General features: G+C 44.9%; 2 protein-coding genes across 3 annotated transcripts; both read right to left on the reverse strand.

Moving 5' to 3' along the window:
• Positions 1 to 1,030: 1,030 nt before the first annotated feature.
• On the reverse strand, positions 1,031 to 1,584 carry LOC119289295 (histidine-containing phosphotransfer protein 2-like). Its single transcript, XM_037568655.1, has 3 exons — positions 1,463 to 1,584; positions 1,237 to 1,358; positions 1,031 to 1,127 (listed from the first exon to the last, which is right to left on the reverse strand). Exons 1-3 carry the CDS (start codon positions 1,520 to 1,522, stop codon positions 1,055 to 1,057), a joined length of 255 nt encoding a protein of 84 aa, XP_037424552.1. The 5' UTR covers positions 1,523 to 1,584; the 3' UTR covers positions 1,031 to 1,054.
• A 7,990-nt stretch (positions 1,585 to 9,574) lies between these two features.
• LOC119289294 (histidine-containing phosphotransfer protein 2-like) lies at positions 9,575 to 12,638 on the reverse strand. 2 transcript variants are annotated; one of them, XM_037568653.1, is made up of 6 exons: positions 12,428 to 12,638; positions 12,194 to 12,315; positions 12,021 to 12,089; positions 10,771 to 10,842; positions 10,306 to 10,378; positions 9,575 to 9,927 (listed from the first exon to the last, which is right to left on the reverse strand). In XM_037568653.1, exons 1-6 carry the CDS (start codon positions 12,485 to 12,487, stop codon positions 9,892 to 9,894), a joined length of 432 nt encoding a protein of 143 aa, XP_037424550.1. In that variant the 5' UTR covers positions 12,488 to 12,638; the 3' UTR covers positions 9,575 to 9,891. The 2 variants fall into 2 exon arrangements, with proteins under 2 accessions (XP_037424550.1, XP_037424551.1); XM_037568654.1 differs by lacking the exon at positions 10,771 to 10,842.
• Between the last annotated feature and the right edge of the window lie 2,926 nt (positions 12,639 to 15,564).

Genomic DNA, 15,564 nt, shown 5'->3' on the forward strand with positions numbered 1-15,564 from the left:
GGGTTGATGTGCAATAGCAGATTAGTAGTATTGGAAATATTTACAAACCAACAAATTTTTTCTTGCAGAGTCATAACGTTGGCACGCACGAAAGACAACTAAAGTTGGACCTTTTAGTTATGGCTATACGACAGTGCAAATGACACAAGTCACATGCTCATGACGTATACACCCTGCGCCGACACGTCCAGAAGCCAGAAAATGAACAATGGCATCATATAGAATAGCATATAATCAATACTAGAAATGCTTGCGGAACGACAAATTTCTCATTCCTAACCTAGAATAATGCCATTGGTTGAAATGCAGATTCAACAATACTAAATTTGTTTGCAAAACGGCAAAGTTTTCTTGGCTGAGCTATAACATTTCCATTGGCATGAATACAGACAACTCTGTTATGCAAAACACAACTAAATTCAGCCCTTCTACATATGGTTATAAGACAGCCACACACGACACGATCCGTGTCTGCGCCATCACATCTAAACAGAAAAAAAACATTGATGTCGTGGAGTAACCAAAAAACCCACGGTCGGCATCACGCACATTAATACCCGAAAAATTCGCAAAACAATAGTTTTTTCCTTGCCGAGCTAGAGCATTGACACTGGCAGTAATACCGGCAATTCTGTTACAGAAAATACAACTAAACCCAACTCTTCCAAATATGGTTACACAACAGGCGTAAACAACATGAATAACATGCCCAGATGTACCGGCACACCTGAAGAGAAGCAACATTGATACCGCTGACATTCGAGAAAAACCGCGATCGTTGTCACCGCTGAATATATAGCATATCATTAATATAATATATACTAGAAACGTTCGCAAGACGACGGACTTATCTTCGCCGACCCATAACATTGCCGTTCGCATGGGTACCGGCACTTCCGTTGCACGGAACACAACTAAATTCGGCTCTTCTACTTACGACTATATACGATAACGCAAACGACACAAAAACTGCATGCCGATGACAAACACATCTGAATTGCACGGCGTCGAGAGTTAAAAATGGGCTGGGGAAATAAATGGTTTATCATGGTCATCACCTGCCGCTGCACCCCTTTAGCTGATGCACCAGTGCGCCCACCCTGCTGAAGTTCACCACGGGCTGGTTCCTGCGAATCACAAGTTAAGCAGAGAGAGCAGATGAAATCAATACCACCCAACACGAGATAACAAGAGCTAGCAGAGGGGGAGGGAGGGTGTAGGGGCGGCGGTACGGACAGCAGGTGGGCGACTTCGTTGAGGATGTTGTCGGCGTCGTGGATGAAGAGGTTGACGACCTCGGCGAGGAAGCCCTCCTGCTCCACCGACCGCAGGTGTTGGAAAGCCTCGTCCACAATACCCTAGATGATCACACAAGAGGAAAGATCAGGCAATCCGGCCCAGTGATTCCAGATCACAAGCAAGCACACGGCGATTAGATGGGATGTAAGGGAAGGGGACTCACCGTGGTGAACATGGAGTCGGCGAGGGCGTTGAGCTGAGCCCTGAGCGCGGCGGCCGCCATGGCAAGGAGGTCCGGGAGTCCGGCGGTGCAAGAGGGCCTGAGCGGAGGGGGGCGATCCGGGGGTAGGGCCGGCGGAGTGGACGAGGAGAGGGGAGAGAAGTGCAGGTTATATAGCGGACTCACGAGTCCATTTCTCTCACGCGGAGGCGTTTTGGCAGCCATTAACGAGCTTCGCGACGGCCTGCGTGCATGCATGCATGCATGCAGCTACTGCTAGTGCTGGATGGATTGATACCGCGTGCATTCATGAGCTAGCTGTTGCACGCTCTCTACAGCGAAGCACCAGTACACGTACAGTTGTCGTTTCCAAAACAGCAATGGTATTCTGCCGCTAAAAAAAGGAAAACAGCAATGGTATTCTTATTACATAGTATCACTTTTATAGAAAATCTTGAGTACTACTTATTGCAGTTTGATGATGATGGTTATTCCCACGTTCTGGCTTTGGTTTAGGCCCTGAATAAACGGATGGAGGGAGTAGAGCAGGTGGTTATTCTACCTCACACATTTCGAAAAGTATTTTTTTTTTGTTAAAACTTGTACTACTCCCTCCGTCACAGTTTAGAAGGCACAGTTAAATTTGCGTGTGTTTTCACAATAGACAAGGTTTAGGGCGCATTGCATTTATTTCTAGTAGCTAATTAGTACTTCGATATACTATTTCTATATGTATGCGTAGTGTGAATGCTATTTTTTAACCCATCTCACAACCAATAGATAACCACCTAGGTCGCAGAGAATTTCCAAGTGTGCCTTCTAAACCGTGACGGAGGGAGTATGTAAAATATGATCTCCGATTTGAGAAATAAGTACTTTGTGGCACAAGCTTCACTACATGGAGTAAAAATTGAGAATTTCTGGTAAGTAACGTAAAATTTGTCACAAATGTGAACTAGAGGTAAAGAATGGAATTTACTCACAAAAATAGGATGTCTGTTTTAAAAGCACTTTGAAACCATCATTCCCAGCTCCATCAATCTCGTCTCGATGCCCTTCCATGCATCTCCTGAAGAATTCATGCATGGGAGACTATAACTACATAAGATCGAGTAAACTTGTAATTTGTAAGGACTATGTTCTTCCTTTTTATGTGTGATGACCCATGGGGATCGATCATGACGGGTTATACCTAAGGGGCACGCCCAAGAACACATATGGCCCAGCCTAGGGTCCAAGCCAATCAAGAATACAGTCCAAAAAACAATGGGCTAAGGGGCATTACACCAGGCCCTTTAGAACTGCAGCCCAAGGCATCAGATACCAGAGGGATACTTTGGAGGAAACCAAGTGTCTATTGTCCCATCGTGAACGCCCTAGTGGACAAGACCCAACAATCGGTCACCAGGAAGACAAGAGCAGTCGGACCGCCTACAGTCGGCTGCGTTCTAGGATACCTTGACTTCCATGATGTCTTTGTTACCTTCGTTACTCAACCATAGTATGATCTAAGTTAAATACGACAATTATTGGTAGTAATAGCCATGGACAGTACTTCATACATGTGACCATCAATAGCATTTATACCAGCCGGTTATGGCACCCCCTCCGAGCACACTCTATATAAGCCGGGAGTAAGGCATTAGACCGAGGGTTGAACTCTCTGACAATCTAACCTACGCCAAGAGCTAAGAGCACCACAAGAGTAGGGTATTATCTTCACTGAAGAGGGCCCAAACCTATATAATTTCTTGAGCATACTCCCATTGTACTGTTTGGTAGATACGATTGCTTCTACATACCCCCCATTATTGTTAGGATTATATCCATGACGGTTGGCAACCACCTTGGGGAGAGCGTCTATTGAGGTTTCTCGTCAACTCCTTTTGGCCGCATCCATTTCGGTGTCCTCGAGTTCGCCGTAGACGGTTCAATGTGGCATCTTGAAGCTCTGCCGAATTGCGCCAACATGCCGGCATGAGTATCCATTATCAGACCAATGGCATGGGCATTTTGAGCCTTCAACTCTAGGGTTCGCATCAGCCGGTTGTTTTGGCGCCATGACGCCGTAGAAAACGCTCAGGCAAGCCTCACCCATAGGTTCTTCATTGAGCAAGCCAGTTCATCGAGATGATGGACAATGAATCATTGATCCATCTGCTGGAGTCCGATTTCGAGGAGGAAGATAGCTGCGGGACTCAGAGTCCCATGTCGGAAGTTTTCATGGCTGGCATACCCCCAGTCTAGCCTTCGATGGGGTGCACCGGTCGATTCATCTCCCGCAACCAGCAATGTTGTATCTGGTGACAGGCAACATCTGTTGGGGAACGTAGTAATTTCAACAATTTTCCTACGCACACACAGGATCATGGTGATGCATGGCAACGAGAGGGGAGAGTGTGTCTACGTACCCTCGTAGACCGAATGCGGAAGCGTTAGCACAACGCGGTAGATGTAGTCGTACGTCTTCACGATCTGACCGATCCAAGTACCGAACGCACGGCACCTCCGAGTTCTGCACACGTTCAACTCGATGACGTCCCGCGAGCTCCGATCCAGCAAAGCTTCACATGAGAGTTTCGTCAGCACGACGGTGTGATGACGGTGATGATGATGCTACCGACGCAGGGCTTCGCCTAAGCACCGCTACGATATGATCGAGGTGGATTATGGTGGAGGGGGGCACCGCACACGGCTAAGAGATCAATGATCAATTATTGTGTCTATGGGGTGCCCCCTGCCCCCGTATATAAATGAGCAAGGGGAGGAGGCGGCCGGCCAGGGAGAGGCGCGCCAAGAGGGGGAGGAGTAGGACTCCTCCTTTTCCTAGTAGGAGTAGGAGAGGGAAGGAAAGGGAGAGGAGGAGAAGGAAAGAGGGGGTCGACTCCCCTTGTCCTAAACCAATTCGGTTTGGGCCTTGGGGGGGGGGTACTCCACACTCCCCTTGCTGCCCTCTATTTTCACTAAGGCCCATGTAGGCCCATTAAGCCCCCGGGGGTTCTGGTAATCCCCCGGTACTCCGGTATATGCCCGAAACCTTTCGGAACCTTTCCGGTGTCCGAACATAGTCGTCCAATATATCGATCTTTACGTCTCGACCATTTCGAGACTCCTCGTCATGTCCGTGATCATATCCGGGACTCCGAACTACCTTCGGTACATCAAAACACAAAAACTCATAATACCGATCGTCACCGAACTTTAAGCGTGCGGACCCTACGGGTTCGAGAACTATGTAGACATGATCGAGACACGTCTCTGGTCAATAACCAATAACGGAACCTAGATGCTCATATTGGCTCCCACATATTCTACGAAGATCTTTATCGGTCAAACCGCATAACAACATACGTTGTTCCCTTTGTCATCGGTATGTTACTTGCCTGCGATTCGATCGTCGGTATCTCAATACTTAGTTCAATCTCGTTACCGGCAAGTCTCTTTACTCGTTCCGTAATACATCATCCCACAACTAACTCATTAGTTACAATGCTTGCAAGGCTTATAGTGATGTGCATTACCGAGTGGGCCCAGAGATACCTCTCCGACAATCGGAGTGACAAATCCTAATCTCGAAATACGCCAACTCAACAAGTACCTTCGGAGACACCTGTAGAGCACCTTTACAATCACCCAATTACGTTGTGACGTTTGGTAGCACACAAAGTGTTCCTCCGGTAAACGGGAGTTCCATAATCTCATAGTCATAGGAACATGTATAAGTCATGAAGAAAGCAATAACAACATACTAAACGATCAAGTGCTAAGCTAATGAGATGGGTCAAGTCAATCACATCATTCTCCTAATGATGTGATCCCGTTAATCAAATGACAACTCATGTCTATGGCTAGGAAACATAACCATCTTTGATCAACGAGCTAGTCAAGTAGAGGCATACTAGTGACACTCTGCTTGTCTATATATTCACACATGTATCATGTTTCCGGTTAATACAATTCTAGCATGAATAATAAACATTTATCATGATATAAGGATATAAATAATAACTTTATTATTGCCTCTAGGGCATATTTCCTTCAAAATCTCACTCAGGAAACCGTCGAGCAGCTCCTCAACACCCCGATCTCAGGGGATTCACCGGCTGACAAAGTCTTAGAGGTGTCACGTCATTCCACTCTGGCTGAGCATGCTCGCCTTGCGCAAAGCCACCGAAACCTCATCGCGTGAGAGCAAGAGCTAGCGGACAACATTCGGCAACATCAGCAGACATCCCGGTCTGTAGTTTGATGAGGGCAAGATATCAACAAGTTTGTAGCCAAAGGCCTAGGCGACTCCCGAGTCATGTGCACCCTGATTGAAAATGTCTAGGCCGCGACTAGAGTGGCAGATGCAATCCAACAACAGGGAGACAGAGACATCGTTGACGGCATCTGACAGCTTTCGAATTTCCTGAAGGTCACAGTCGTGCAGAACAAGATGATTCACGACTGTCTGGCTTCTCGCAGCAGAGTGCCTGTGGGAACCGAAAACTGAGTGCCAACAATAGCCTCTTCACACCCACGATAGTTGGCCAGTCATAGGGCCGACAACTGTGTGGGGGGATGTGCATGAGCCATTTCCATGTTGCCGGGAGGACCCTCCTCGGTGGCGTGAGGACCCTTCTCCACGACACCGACTAGATTCTCCTCAACACCATGATGGCGTCTTACCACAAGGGCATAGAGATGTTCCCCGTGGCCGAGATGATTATTCTCAACGAAGACAGAGGACTCTTCCTCATCGACGTGATGATTCTCCATGCCGTCAGGATGCTTATCCCCAACGTCATGATTTTTCGCCTCGCAATCGGGATTGTTCACCCTGACAGTTGGATGACCAGCCATGCAGACAAGACGATCAACGTCATAGGCATGATGACTCGCCCTGACATAATAGAGATTCACCTAGGATACGGGCGAATTCTCCACACCAATGGGGTGACCAGCACTACGACGCACGCAAAACCTTCGTTCAAAAGTGAGGGGGATCATGCACAGGATGCAAGGCATGAACATGAGCATGACTGACCGAGTGGATCAGGATCCTCAGGCCCATTGTGCTTCTTGTTGTTGAGCTGGAGGATGTCTTCTTCAAGAACTTCTAGGGTATTATAGACAGAGACATCTAGAGTCGGAAGATCCATATGGTTCCTTTACCCTATCGATTCTGGATGAGTTCCGGAATTTAGAAGTATGATGGAAACACCAAGTCGGAAACTTGCCTCGCAGATTACCTATTGCCCGTGCAGATCGGAGGCGGTAATGAGAATCTATCTACGCGGAACTTGTCTCTTTCCTGGAGGGATCAACTAGAGCGTGGATCAACAATATCTACCGGAAAATAGTATTTACCCCTGACAAGAGCTGGAGGATGTCTTCTTCAAGAACTTCTAGGGTATGTAAACGCGTCTCGGAGGTTAATAGAAACTAATGCTTTTGTGTGCGAGGGCCCAAGGAGATGCTACTTGTGAGCTGCGTTGAGATTTTCTCGAAAAGAAGTGAATTGCAGTACAGTAGAGATAAGTATTTCCCTTAGTTAAAAACCAAGATTATCAATCCAGTAGAAGAACCACACGAAACCTCGTTATCAGCACCTACACACAAAAGAGCAAATACTTGCACCCAACGTGATCAAGAGGATTGTCAATCCCCTTGGCGGTTGTTTGCAAGGATCAAATCTGATAATAATAGATAGAAATAAAACATAAAATAAAATAACGATAAATAAATTGCAGCAAGATATTTTTAGAAACAAAAAGCATACGGTGGGTAAACAAATTACTGTTGAAGACGTATCCCGAGAACACTCGGGATTATATAGAGGTGGACTCAGCTAAGCAACGCCGTGGAGGGTATCACAAAGGACAGAGCCATCCTGGCCTTCCAACGGGGTGTGAGGTACAAACACCTCCAGCTCAAGCTGGGGCTAACTAGGATTACGTCCATGCGCCTATTGATGGACATGGCCAACAAATATGCAAATGGAGAGGAAGATGACAGATTCCAAAAAGGAGAACCTCAAACCAGCCGACTGCTCATAATGGGTAGAACAATTAGATTTGCAAGAGCGACAAGAACAAGCGCCGTCAGAATAGACGTTGGAGATGGTCGCATTTGTCAGCTAAGGAAAGAAAGGTGTGGGGCAGAAAAAAGAATGGAGCCCGCGAAATAAACAGGAAAGTGAGAATATACTGGACAAGCCTTGTTGTATCAAGAATAATTTGGAATTCGGAAACACACGCACACGCGAGCGCGCGCGCGTGCACACACACACACTAGCGCTTATGCCCATGCGTTGCGACCGAAAAGAAAATTAGGGTTATGTGCAATCACAATGGTTCATAGCGAATACACTATGAAGAAATGCTAGTTGTCCCACCTATATATGCAAAGAAATGCTGATTGTTCCATTCACCTAAACATCCAACAGTGCTACCGACGGCAGGGAGGCGCACGCTGAGGTCTAGAAGAAATACATATCAGCCGCACAATCACAAAAGGAGCCATAGCGTAGTTGGGAGTTCCACGTAAGGTCATCGGTGCATAGCGTAATTGGGAGTTTTTTTTTTCGGGGTTGTAGTTGGGAGTTCCACATAAGGTCATCGGTGCCTACTAGACGCTCAGAACACGGGCAATCATCTGGACACAGCTGGCTAGCCATGCCTCGCTTGTTTTTTTTTTGAGATAAGCCTCGCTTGATGCAGGGCCGTCTTTTGCCCCGGACAACATGAAATATCCATGCATCTGTTTCTTGATATAATTAGAATTTTCATCGATGCACAGGCCTAACGAAACAACGGGAGGAACCCGTCAGGCGAAGGCCCAACCCAGCAAATTGGAAACTCAATCTTGTGTGGGCTTTGACACAGGTAACAAAATCTATAGAAAAAATAACTTCACTTTAGAACACATCATCTTGTCTAGCTGGGTGGCAACCCCTGGGTTGTCTCTTTAACCCGCGCCACAGATAACAAAATCTATAGAAAAAATAACTTCACCTTAGAACACATCATCTTATCTGGAGGGTGGCAACCCCTGGGTTGTCTCTTGTATAGATTGTGTGTTTGACTCCTGGCTCCGGCGATTATTTTTTAGTCTTCAGCAGACTCCCGGTTTCGTTCGTACGTACGGGACGAGCACATATGTCCGTGCATTGCAACGGGAAAGAAAATTAGGGTTATGTGCAATCACAATGATTCATAGCGAGTACACTATGAAGAAACGCTAGTTGTTCCACCTATGTATGCAAAGAAATGCTGATTGTCCCATTCACCTAAACATCCAACAGTGCTACCGACGGCAGGGAGGCGCACGCCGAGGTCTAGAAGAAATACATATCAACCGCACAATCACAAAAGGAGCCATAGTGTAGTTGGGAATTCCACGTAAGGTCATCGGTGCATAGGGTAGTTGGGAGTTCTTTTTTTGTGGGGAGTAGTTGGGAGTTCCCCGTAAGGTCATCCGTGCCTATTAGACGCCCAGACCACCGACGGTCATCTGGACATCGCCGGCTAGCCATGCCTCGCTTGATGCAAGGCCGTCTTTTGCCCCGTACAACATGAAATATTCATTCATCTGTTTCTTGGCATAATTAGAATTTGCATCCATGCATAGGCCCAACAAAACAACGGGAGGAATCCGTCAGGCGAAGGCCCAACCCAGCAACGTGGAAACTCAACCTTGCGTGGGCTTCGACTTTGTGTGGGCTCTTTAACCAGCGTCACAGATAACAAAATCTATAGAACCGATAACTTCACATTAGAATGCATTATCTTGTCTGGATGGGTGGCAACCCCTTGGTTGCCTCTTGTATAGGTCGTGTGTTCGACTCCTGGCTCAGGCGATCCCTGAGGACTGCAAGCTTCATGATCCCCTAGATGTTGCCCTGCATCACCTTTAGGGGCCCCTCCCAGCATATCCGTTGTTCTTCTCTGGCGGACAAACGATCAGTTCGCTGTTGCGGCGATGCTGCGAGATTCTGATGGTGGTGACAGCGGCCAGGAGGCAACACCTCTCGGTATACCAGCCAACAACAAGATTTTAGCTTGGTTCAAGAACCAACAAATCTCTCCCCTCACCCAAAGGGGAGGAAACAACATTTCACAAGACGGTAACTAAAAACAACAAACAACATACAAGAAAACCAAGCCAAAAAGAAACCAACCAAATATAGAGTTTACGCATAGCCAACAGGCCATCCATGACACACGAGTATATAGTGTTGATAGACAAAGACATCGACACACAAGACAACAAGTTCCATTTGCAGGGTGGTCGCGAGCCCAGAGTGCCAAAGCAAGAATCGTCATGTGATTCCACGCTTCCCCCTCCAAAAGCCCAGCAACTGCTGAATGCTGACTACATCTTGAGAGATACATCCCCCGCATCATGCCAGATCACACGGGGCTATGCTCTTTTGGCTTCAATTACTGCTACTTAGGACCCAAGGCTGCAATCTGCTGCTCCAACTACATCAAAAGAAGAATAGATTATTATGATAGGTCTACGAAGTACAGTGCTGCTTAAGTGGGTACATGGCAAAGGTTAAGTTGAGCTGGGAAACAAGGAGATACAACTGCTTTTTTTGAGCTAATGTATACATCTAACGAAACATTGTGACAAAATTAAGGCAGAAACATTCAACGACCAAATGGGACTTTCGAAAACCTCGAACTAAGTGCTCCAGAAACCAAAAAACATATTGCTATAAAAATTTCAACAGTAACAAAAATAAGATCAAGGCTATTATTGTTTTTTATCTTAAGCAATATATGACCAGTCTATGTATTTACGATACTTGTGAGAAGTTGGAAGTCAAAAGCCAACATAGACGCATAAGATGCTACCTGCATAATGGCCTGTAGCCTGCCGCGCACATCATAGAACTCGTTCCTAAGAAGATTCAATGCCGTGAGACACCTGAAATAATGCAAACACACCACACTGTCACGTTCTGAAGGGGTTAAGCAAACTGAATTGAAATGCTTCGGAAATTGTAACCCGTTGTTTGAGAAAGAACTCTAGCCATCTCAAAACTTAGTTGTGGTATAAACAGAAGTCTAGAGTAACAAGTTACATGAGAATTATCAAAGAGGCATATATTGAGATAAAGAAGTGAGTTATATCAATCACCTTATTGGAGATGAAGTGAACAAGCAGGTTAGTTCTTATGAACCTTAGATTAATATGAGCCAAAAATAGTGTCATAAAAGACAAAATAAGCTTGCAGGTTTCACAGAGGGGATTTGATAATCACATAGAGTAGAGAATAATTACTATGCAACATATATAGTAAGGTATCAAGAACTGACCCTTCTTTGTTTTTTGCCTTGTAGAACTGGCGAAAGTGCTCGCAGGCGAGGTTAACTTTCCTAGCACCAACACTGATACATGCTAAAAAGAGCAAGATCAAGAAACTGAAAATTTCTCAAACTTAACAAACGCTAAGGAATGTTGATTCACATAAGCATAATTGCGGTGTCACAATAATATTGGGGGAGTCATTCATCATGGTTATTACCAAGATATTTTTTTTTGATAAACCGGAAAAGAAAACAACATTGTTGGCCTTATGTGCGATAGCAGTTAGTAGTGCTAGAGATATTTATAAAACGATAAAATTTCCCTGGCCTAACAGGATGAATATCGGCATTTCCATTTGCACAGAACACAACTAAACTCGTCTCTTGGAATTATGGCTAAACGACAACACAAACTGCACAAGGCACATACCCACAACGTATACACACCCACGACGACAGATCCAAATAGAGACAACATCAATGTATGTAGCGGAGAAACACCCATTGGCGTTACATAGAGCAGGAGATCATTAATACGTTGTTGAATATCACATTCAATAGTACGAGAAATTTCCACAAGACGACAAAGTTTTCCTAGACAAGTTTTAGCATTGCCATTGGCAGGAATGCCGACAATTCCATCTTATGAAATATGAAACAAAACTAAACTCAGCTCTTCTATTTATGTGTATACGACAACCGCAAACGAAACAACACCGACACATCCGAATAGAAATGTGGACAGACGAGGAAAACCGCCACCACCGTTATCCTGAATAGCATATCACTAGTAATAACATGATGGCTCACAAGACGACAAAGTTTCAATTTCTCGTCGAGCCATAACATTGCCGTTGGATGAATACCAGTACCCCCGTTAGGTACACAACAATTATTTCCTTAACGAGTTTTAGCATTTTGCCATTGCCAGGAATGCCGACATTTCCGTTATACTAAACCCAGCTCTTATATTTATGCGTATACGACAACCGCAAATGACACAGCACCGACACATCCTAATAGATTTGTGGACAGACAAGAAAAACCGCCATCGCCGTTACGCTGAATAGCATATCACTAGCTAATACCAGGAAGGCTCGCAAGACGACAAAGTTTTAATTTCTCGTCGAGCCATAAACATTGCCGTTGGACACTTATACTTATGGCTACGCAGTAGTGCGAAGCCGCAAACAACACCTACCAAAGGGTAATGCCCATGACAAGCACATCAGAATCGATGCAGTGGGGAAATAAATCACCTGCAGCTGCACGCCTTGAGCTGGTGCACCAGTTCGCCCACCATTTCGAAGTCGACGACGGGCAGGTTCGTGGGAGGGAATCAGAAATTAAGCAGAGGAGACGAAATCATCAATACTCAAGACGATCGGGATAAGGAGAGCAGAGGGCTTGGGCGCGGTGGTACGACACGGACAGAAGGCTGGTGATATCGTTGAGCATCCTGTCGGCGTCGCCGAGGAAGATGTTGATGACCTCAGGGACGAACCCCTCGTCCTGTGGCGACTGCAGCTGTTGGTAGTACTCGTCCAGAATTCCCTGGATCCATCAGGCCAAGTCAGAAGACAGCCATACAGCCATCCGGGGCACGAATTCCAGCCCCAGGGCCACACGACCGCGCGCTACAGAGTTGAGGGGAGGGACGACTCACCGTGGCGTACATGTAGCTGATGTGCTCGTTGAGCTGGCTTCTTAGCGCGGCGGCCGACATGGCGAAGCGAGGAGGTCCGGGAGTCCGGCGATCCGGGAGACAGAGGTCGGAATTCGAAGCTGTTGGCGGAGTGGACGAGGACAGGAGAGGAGTGCAGGTCACGGAGGCTCTCTCACGGAGCCTTTTGGCAGGGAGTGCTCGTTAAACTCTACTGTGCTGGCCGCTATCAATGAAGAGCTTGGAGAGGAGTGCAGGCAGGTCACGGTGGCTCTCTCACGGAGCCTTTTGGCAGGGAGTGCTCTACTGGCTGGCCGTCATCAATGAAGAGCTTAAAGTTGAAGATGGCATACGTGCGTGTGCATGCAGCTACATTTTGGTGGATGAATGGATGGATGTCGGGCCAGTAAGCTACAGGTTGACCACGACAGCGTCAGCCAGGCAAGCAGATGCTAGAAGGGCTTGACCACTCGTTCGGCCCTTAGCCCATGCCCCACTGGTCATTGACGGAAGGGAGTGTTGCTTTTGCAATGCATAGCCCCTCACTAAATAGTAAACTAGATCGGGATCGCGCCTTGGCGCGAGGGTGTCTGTTCAAACATTTTGGTCAAGCAGGTAATACTAAGTCCTAAGTCCAGTAGTAATCTTGGTTTAGCATATACATTCATACAGGGTAACAATACAATGAAGATTCAGTACAATAATGTTCATCTAAGGTTGTCTGAATTTCAGTTTCACATGAATATATATTTACTAAAAGACTTCCACTATTTGCACCAGAAGGCATCGTAAATGGTCCTCCAATGTGTTCTTGATGCCGAGCCCTACAGAGAAGGAAGAAGGGAACATGCGATCAAAGAGCACTACAAGAAAACTGAGATACTGTGTCGAAAATCCTCGTGACGGAGATGGACAACGGCATGGAAATACCTAATGTGTGATGTTTTCGTGGGTGGCATCATTGATTACCGCAAATCAGAGACGATAGAAGTCACTAAGTCGTTTCAACCTTTGAGCGCACCTGGCTACCAATTTCTACGACGGTTTGGTAATTTCTTTGACGAACCTAATAGATTCGCCGAATATTGCGAATGTTTTATGATAAAATTTTCTCAACTAGTGTCTACCGATGGGACCCGCCATAGCTGCTTCCACTAGTAGAAAATAGGGCTTTGGTCACAACTCAATATACAAATTAGTCCCGGTTGCATTACGAACCGGGGCTAATGTGAGCATTAGTCCTGGTTCGAGCGGCTAAAGGCATTAGTCCCGGTTCAAATGAGACCTTTAGTCCCGATTTGAGACACGAACCGCGACTAAAGGGTGCGATGCTCTTTAGTCCCGGTTCGTGTCTCAAACTGGGACTAAAGATTAGACCTTCAGTCCCGTTTGAGACACGAACCGGGACTAAATGGTGTGATGCCCTTTATTCTCGGTTCGTGTCTCGAACCGGGACTAAAGAGGTTCGTGTCTCAAACCCTACCACCCCCCTTGTATCGCCATTTCAGTTTTGAAAAAAACAAAAGAAAATGATAAAAACTTCAAAAAATAAAATCCTTCGAGATGTAGTTATATTACTACATCTACTAGTTAGGAAAATTTTAAAACTTAAATTTGGACATGTTTTGTAAAAGTAAAACGGCCATAACTTTTGCATACGATGTCGAAAAAACGTAGATATATCAAAATGTTCAGCATGAAAATCCGCATCCGATTTTGACTGTCGTAGGCCTATTTGCAAATTTTTAGAATCCTCAAATTTTAAAAGAAAAAAAGTTATGCTCAAATTTCATTTTTTTAATTTCGGTTAAATCTGGTCAAACTATGGTCAAACTACTTATTCAAGAAGTATTAGTGTTACTAAATAATTATTCAAGAATATTAGTTTTACTAAATAACTATTTTAGTTTTTTTTTGAATTTTGGTCAAATCTGGTCACACTATGGTCAAACTACTTATTCAAGAAATATTAGTGTTACTAAATAATTATTGTTTTTTAGAATAATAGTTTCAAATTAAAACAGTGAAACGTGTGACTTCATGCTCAAGCTAAACTCCTGAGGGTTAATAGGATTGATATCTTACTATTGTCAGGAAAACAACAAGTGCAGACTTGGAAACGAGGGGGAATAGAACCCGAAAGTTAAGCGTGCTCAGGCTGGAGTAGTGAGAGGATGGGTGACCGGCCGGGAAGTTAGATAATTTGGAATAATGAGGGGTGATTAGAGATTAGAAGTTAAATTGAGCAGTGATGAGGGGTGTTTAGAGATTAAATTGTAAAATAATTCAGAAATTTGAAAATCGGGAAAAATTAAAAAAATTAAAAAGAAAATCATAAAATTTCCTTTGGTCCCGGTTGGTGTCCAGACAGCAGCCACGTGGTGGGCCTTTAGTCCCGGTTCGTAACAGAACCGGGACAAATGGGCCTTTTTCTACTAGTGTTCATGGCTTATTGAGCGGTAGGACCTGTGTACCAATGTTGGCAGTATGACCCACCTTGTTTTTTTAGAGTCTAGTGAGCTCTATAAATATTTTCTTCCATCTAATATAGATAGGTAATAGCCAGTGAAAAACTTATTTTGTTCCATCTAAAAATATAGATAGTGGCCGGGCAAAAAAAAACTTGAAACCATGCATTCATGATTTGATGTTATTTCGTTCTATACAAAAATAAAAATGGAAATATAAGTTAACAAGTAAAAGTTTGGTACACGGGGTTTGAACCGGGGACCATTATGGTCTGAGCAAACGGCGGTGCTAATAGGCTAGAATTTTATTTAGATACTTATATGTATTTAGATACTATATGCATCCGAAAAATAATATTATGGTCATTGACCGAAGGGAGCGTCCCTTTTGCAATGCACAGCCTATCATTAAGAAGTACATTGCATACATATACTATATGTTACTTTTCCTAATGCATATTCTTGGCATGTTGATATCTTTTACCTCGAAAACATAAATACATAAAACACATAAATACGTAATGATGTTGGTTTGTGCTAAAACAAGGAAAGAAATCATGATTTCATCAATGCAAAATGCCAAATCAATTTGTAGATTTTTTAGTGGTATTCACATCGGACGTGGACTTTAATTTGGAACATGGTTCCACAGGATCCCCCTGCGAATAGTAA

The sequence above is a fragment of the Triticum dicoccoides genome, chromosome 4A, assembly GCF_002162155.2.
Source record: "Triticum dicoccoides isolate Atlit2015 ecotype Zavitan chromosome 4A, WEW_v2.0, whole genome shotgun sequence".
NCBI lineage: Eukaryota > Viridiplantae > Streptophyta > Magnoliopsida > Poales > Poaceae > Triticum > Triticum dicoccoides.

Excerpts from the sequence above, each read along its gene's own strand:
- LOC119289295 (XM_037568655.1), bottom strand. The coding sequence starts at position 1,522 with ATGGCGGCCGCCGCGCTCAGGGCTCAGCTCAACGCCCTCGCCGACTCC. Across the intron at positions 1,359-1,462 it reads CCGACTCCATGTTCACCACG|GGTATTGTGGACGAGGCTTT; the intron begins GTGAGTCCCCTT and ends GTGATCATCTAG. Across the intron at positions 1,128-1,236 it reads AACGAAGTCGCCCACCTGCT|GAACCAGCCCGTGGTGAACT; the intron begins GTCCGTACCGCC and ends TGTGATTCGCAG.
- LOC119289294 (XM_037568653.1), bottom strand. The coding sequence starts at position 12,487 with ATGTCGGCCGCCGCGCTAAGAAGCCAGCTCAACGAGCACATCAGCTAC. Across the intron at positions 12,090-12,193 it reads AACGATATCACCAGCCTTCT|GAACCTGCCCGTCGTCGACT; the intron begins GTCCGTGTCGTA and ends ATTCCCTCCCAC. Across the intron at positions 10,843-12,020 it reads CTCAAGGCGTGCAGCTGCAG|TGTTGGTGCTAGGAAAGTTA; the intron begins GTGATTTATTTC and ends AGCATGTATCAG.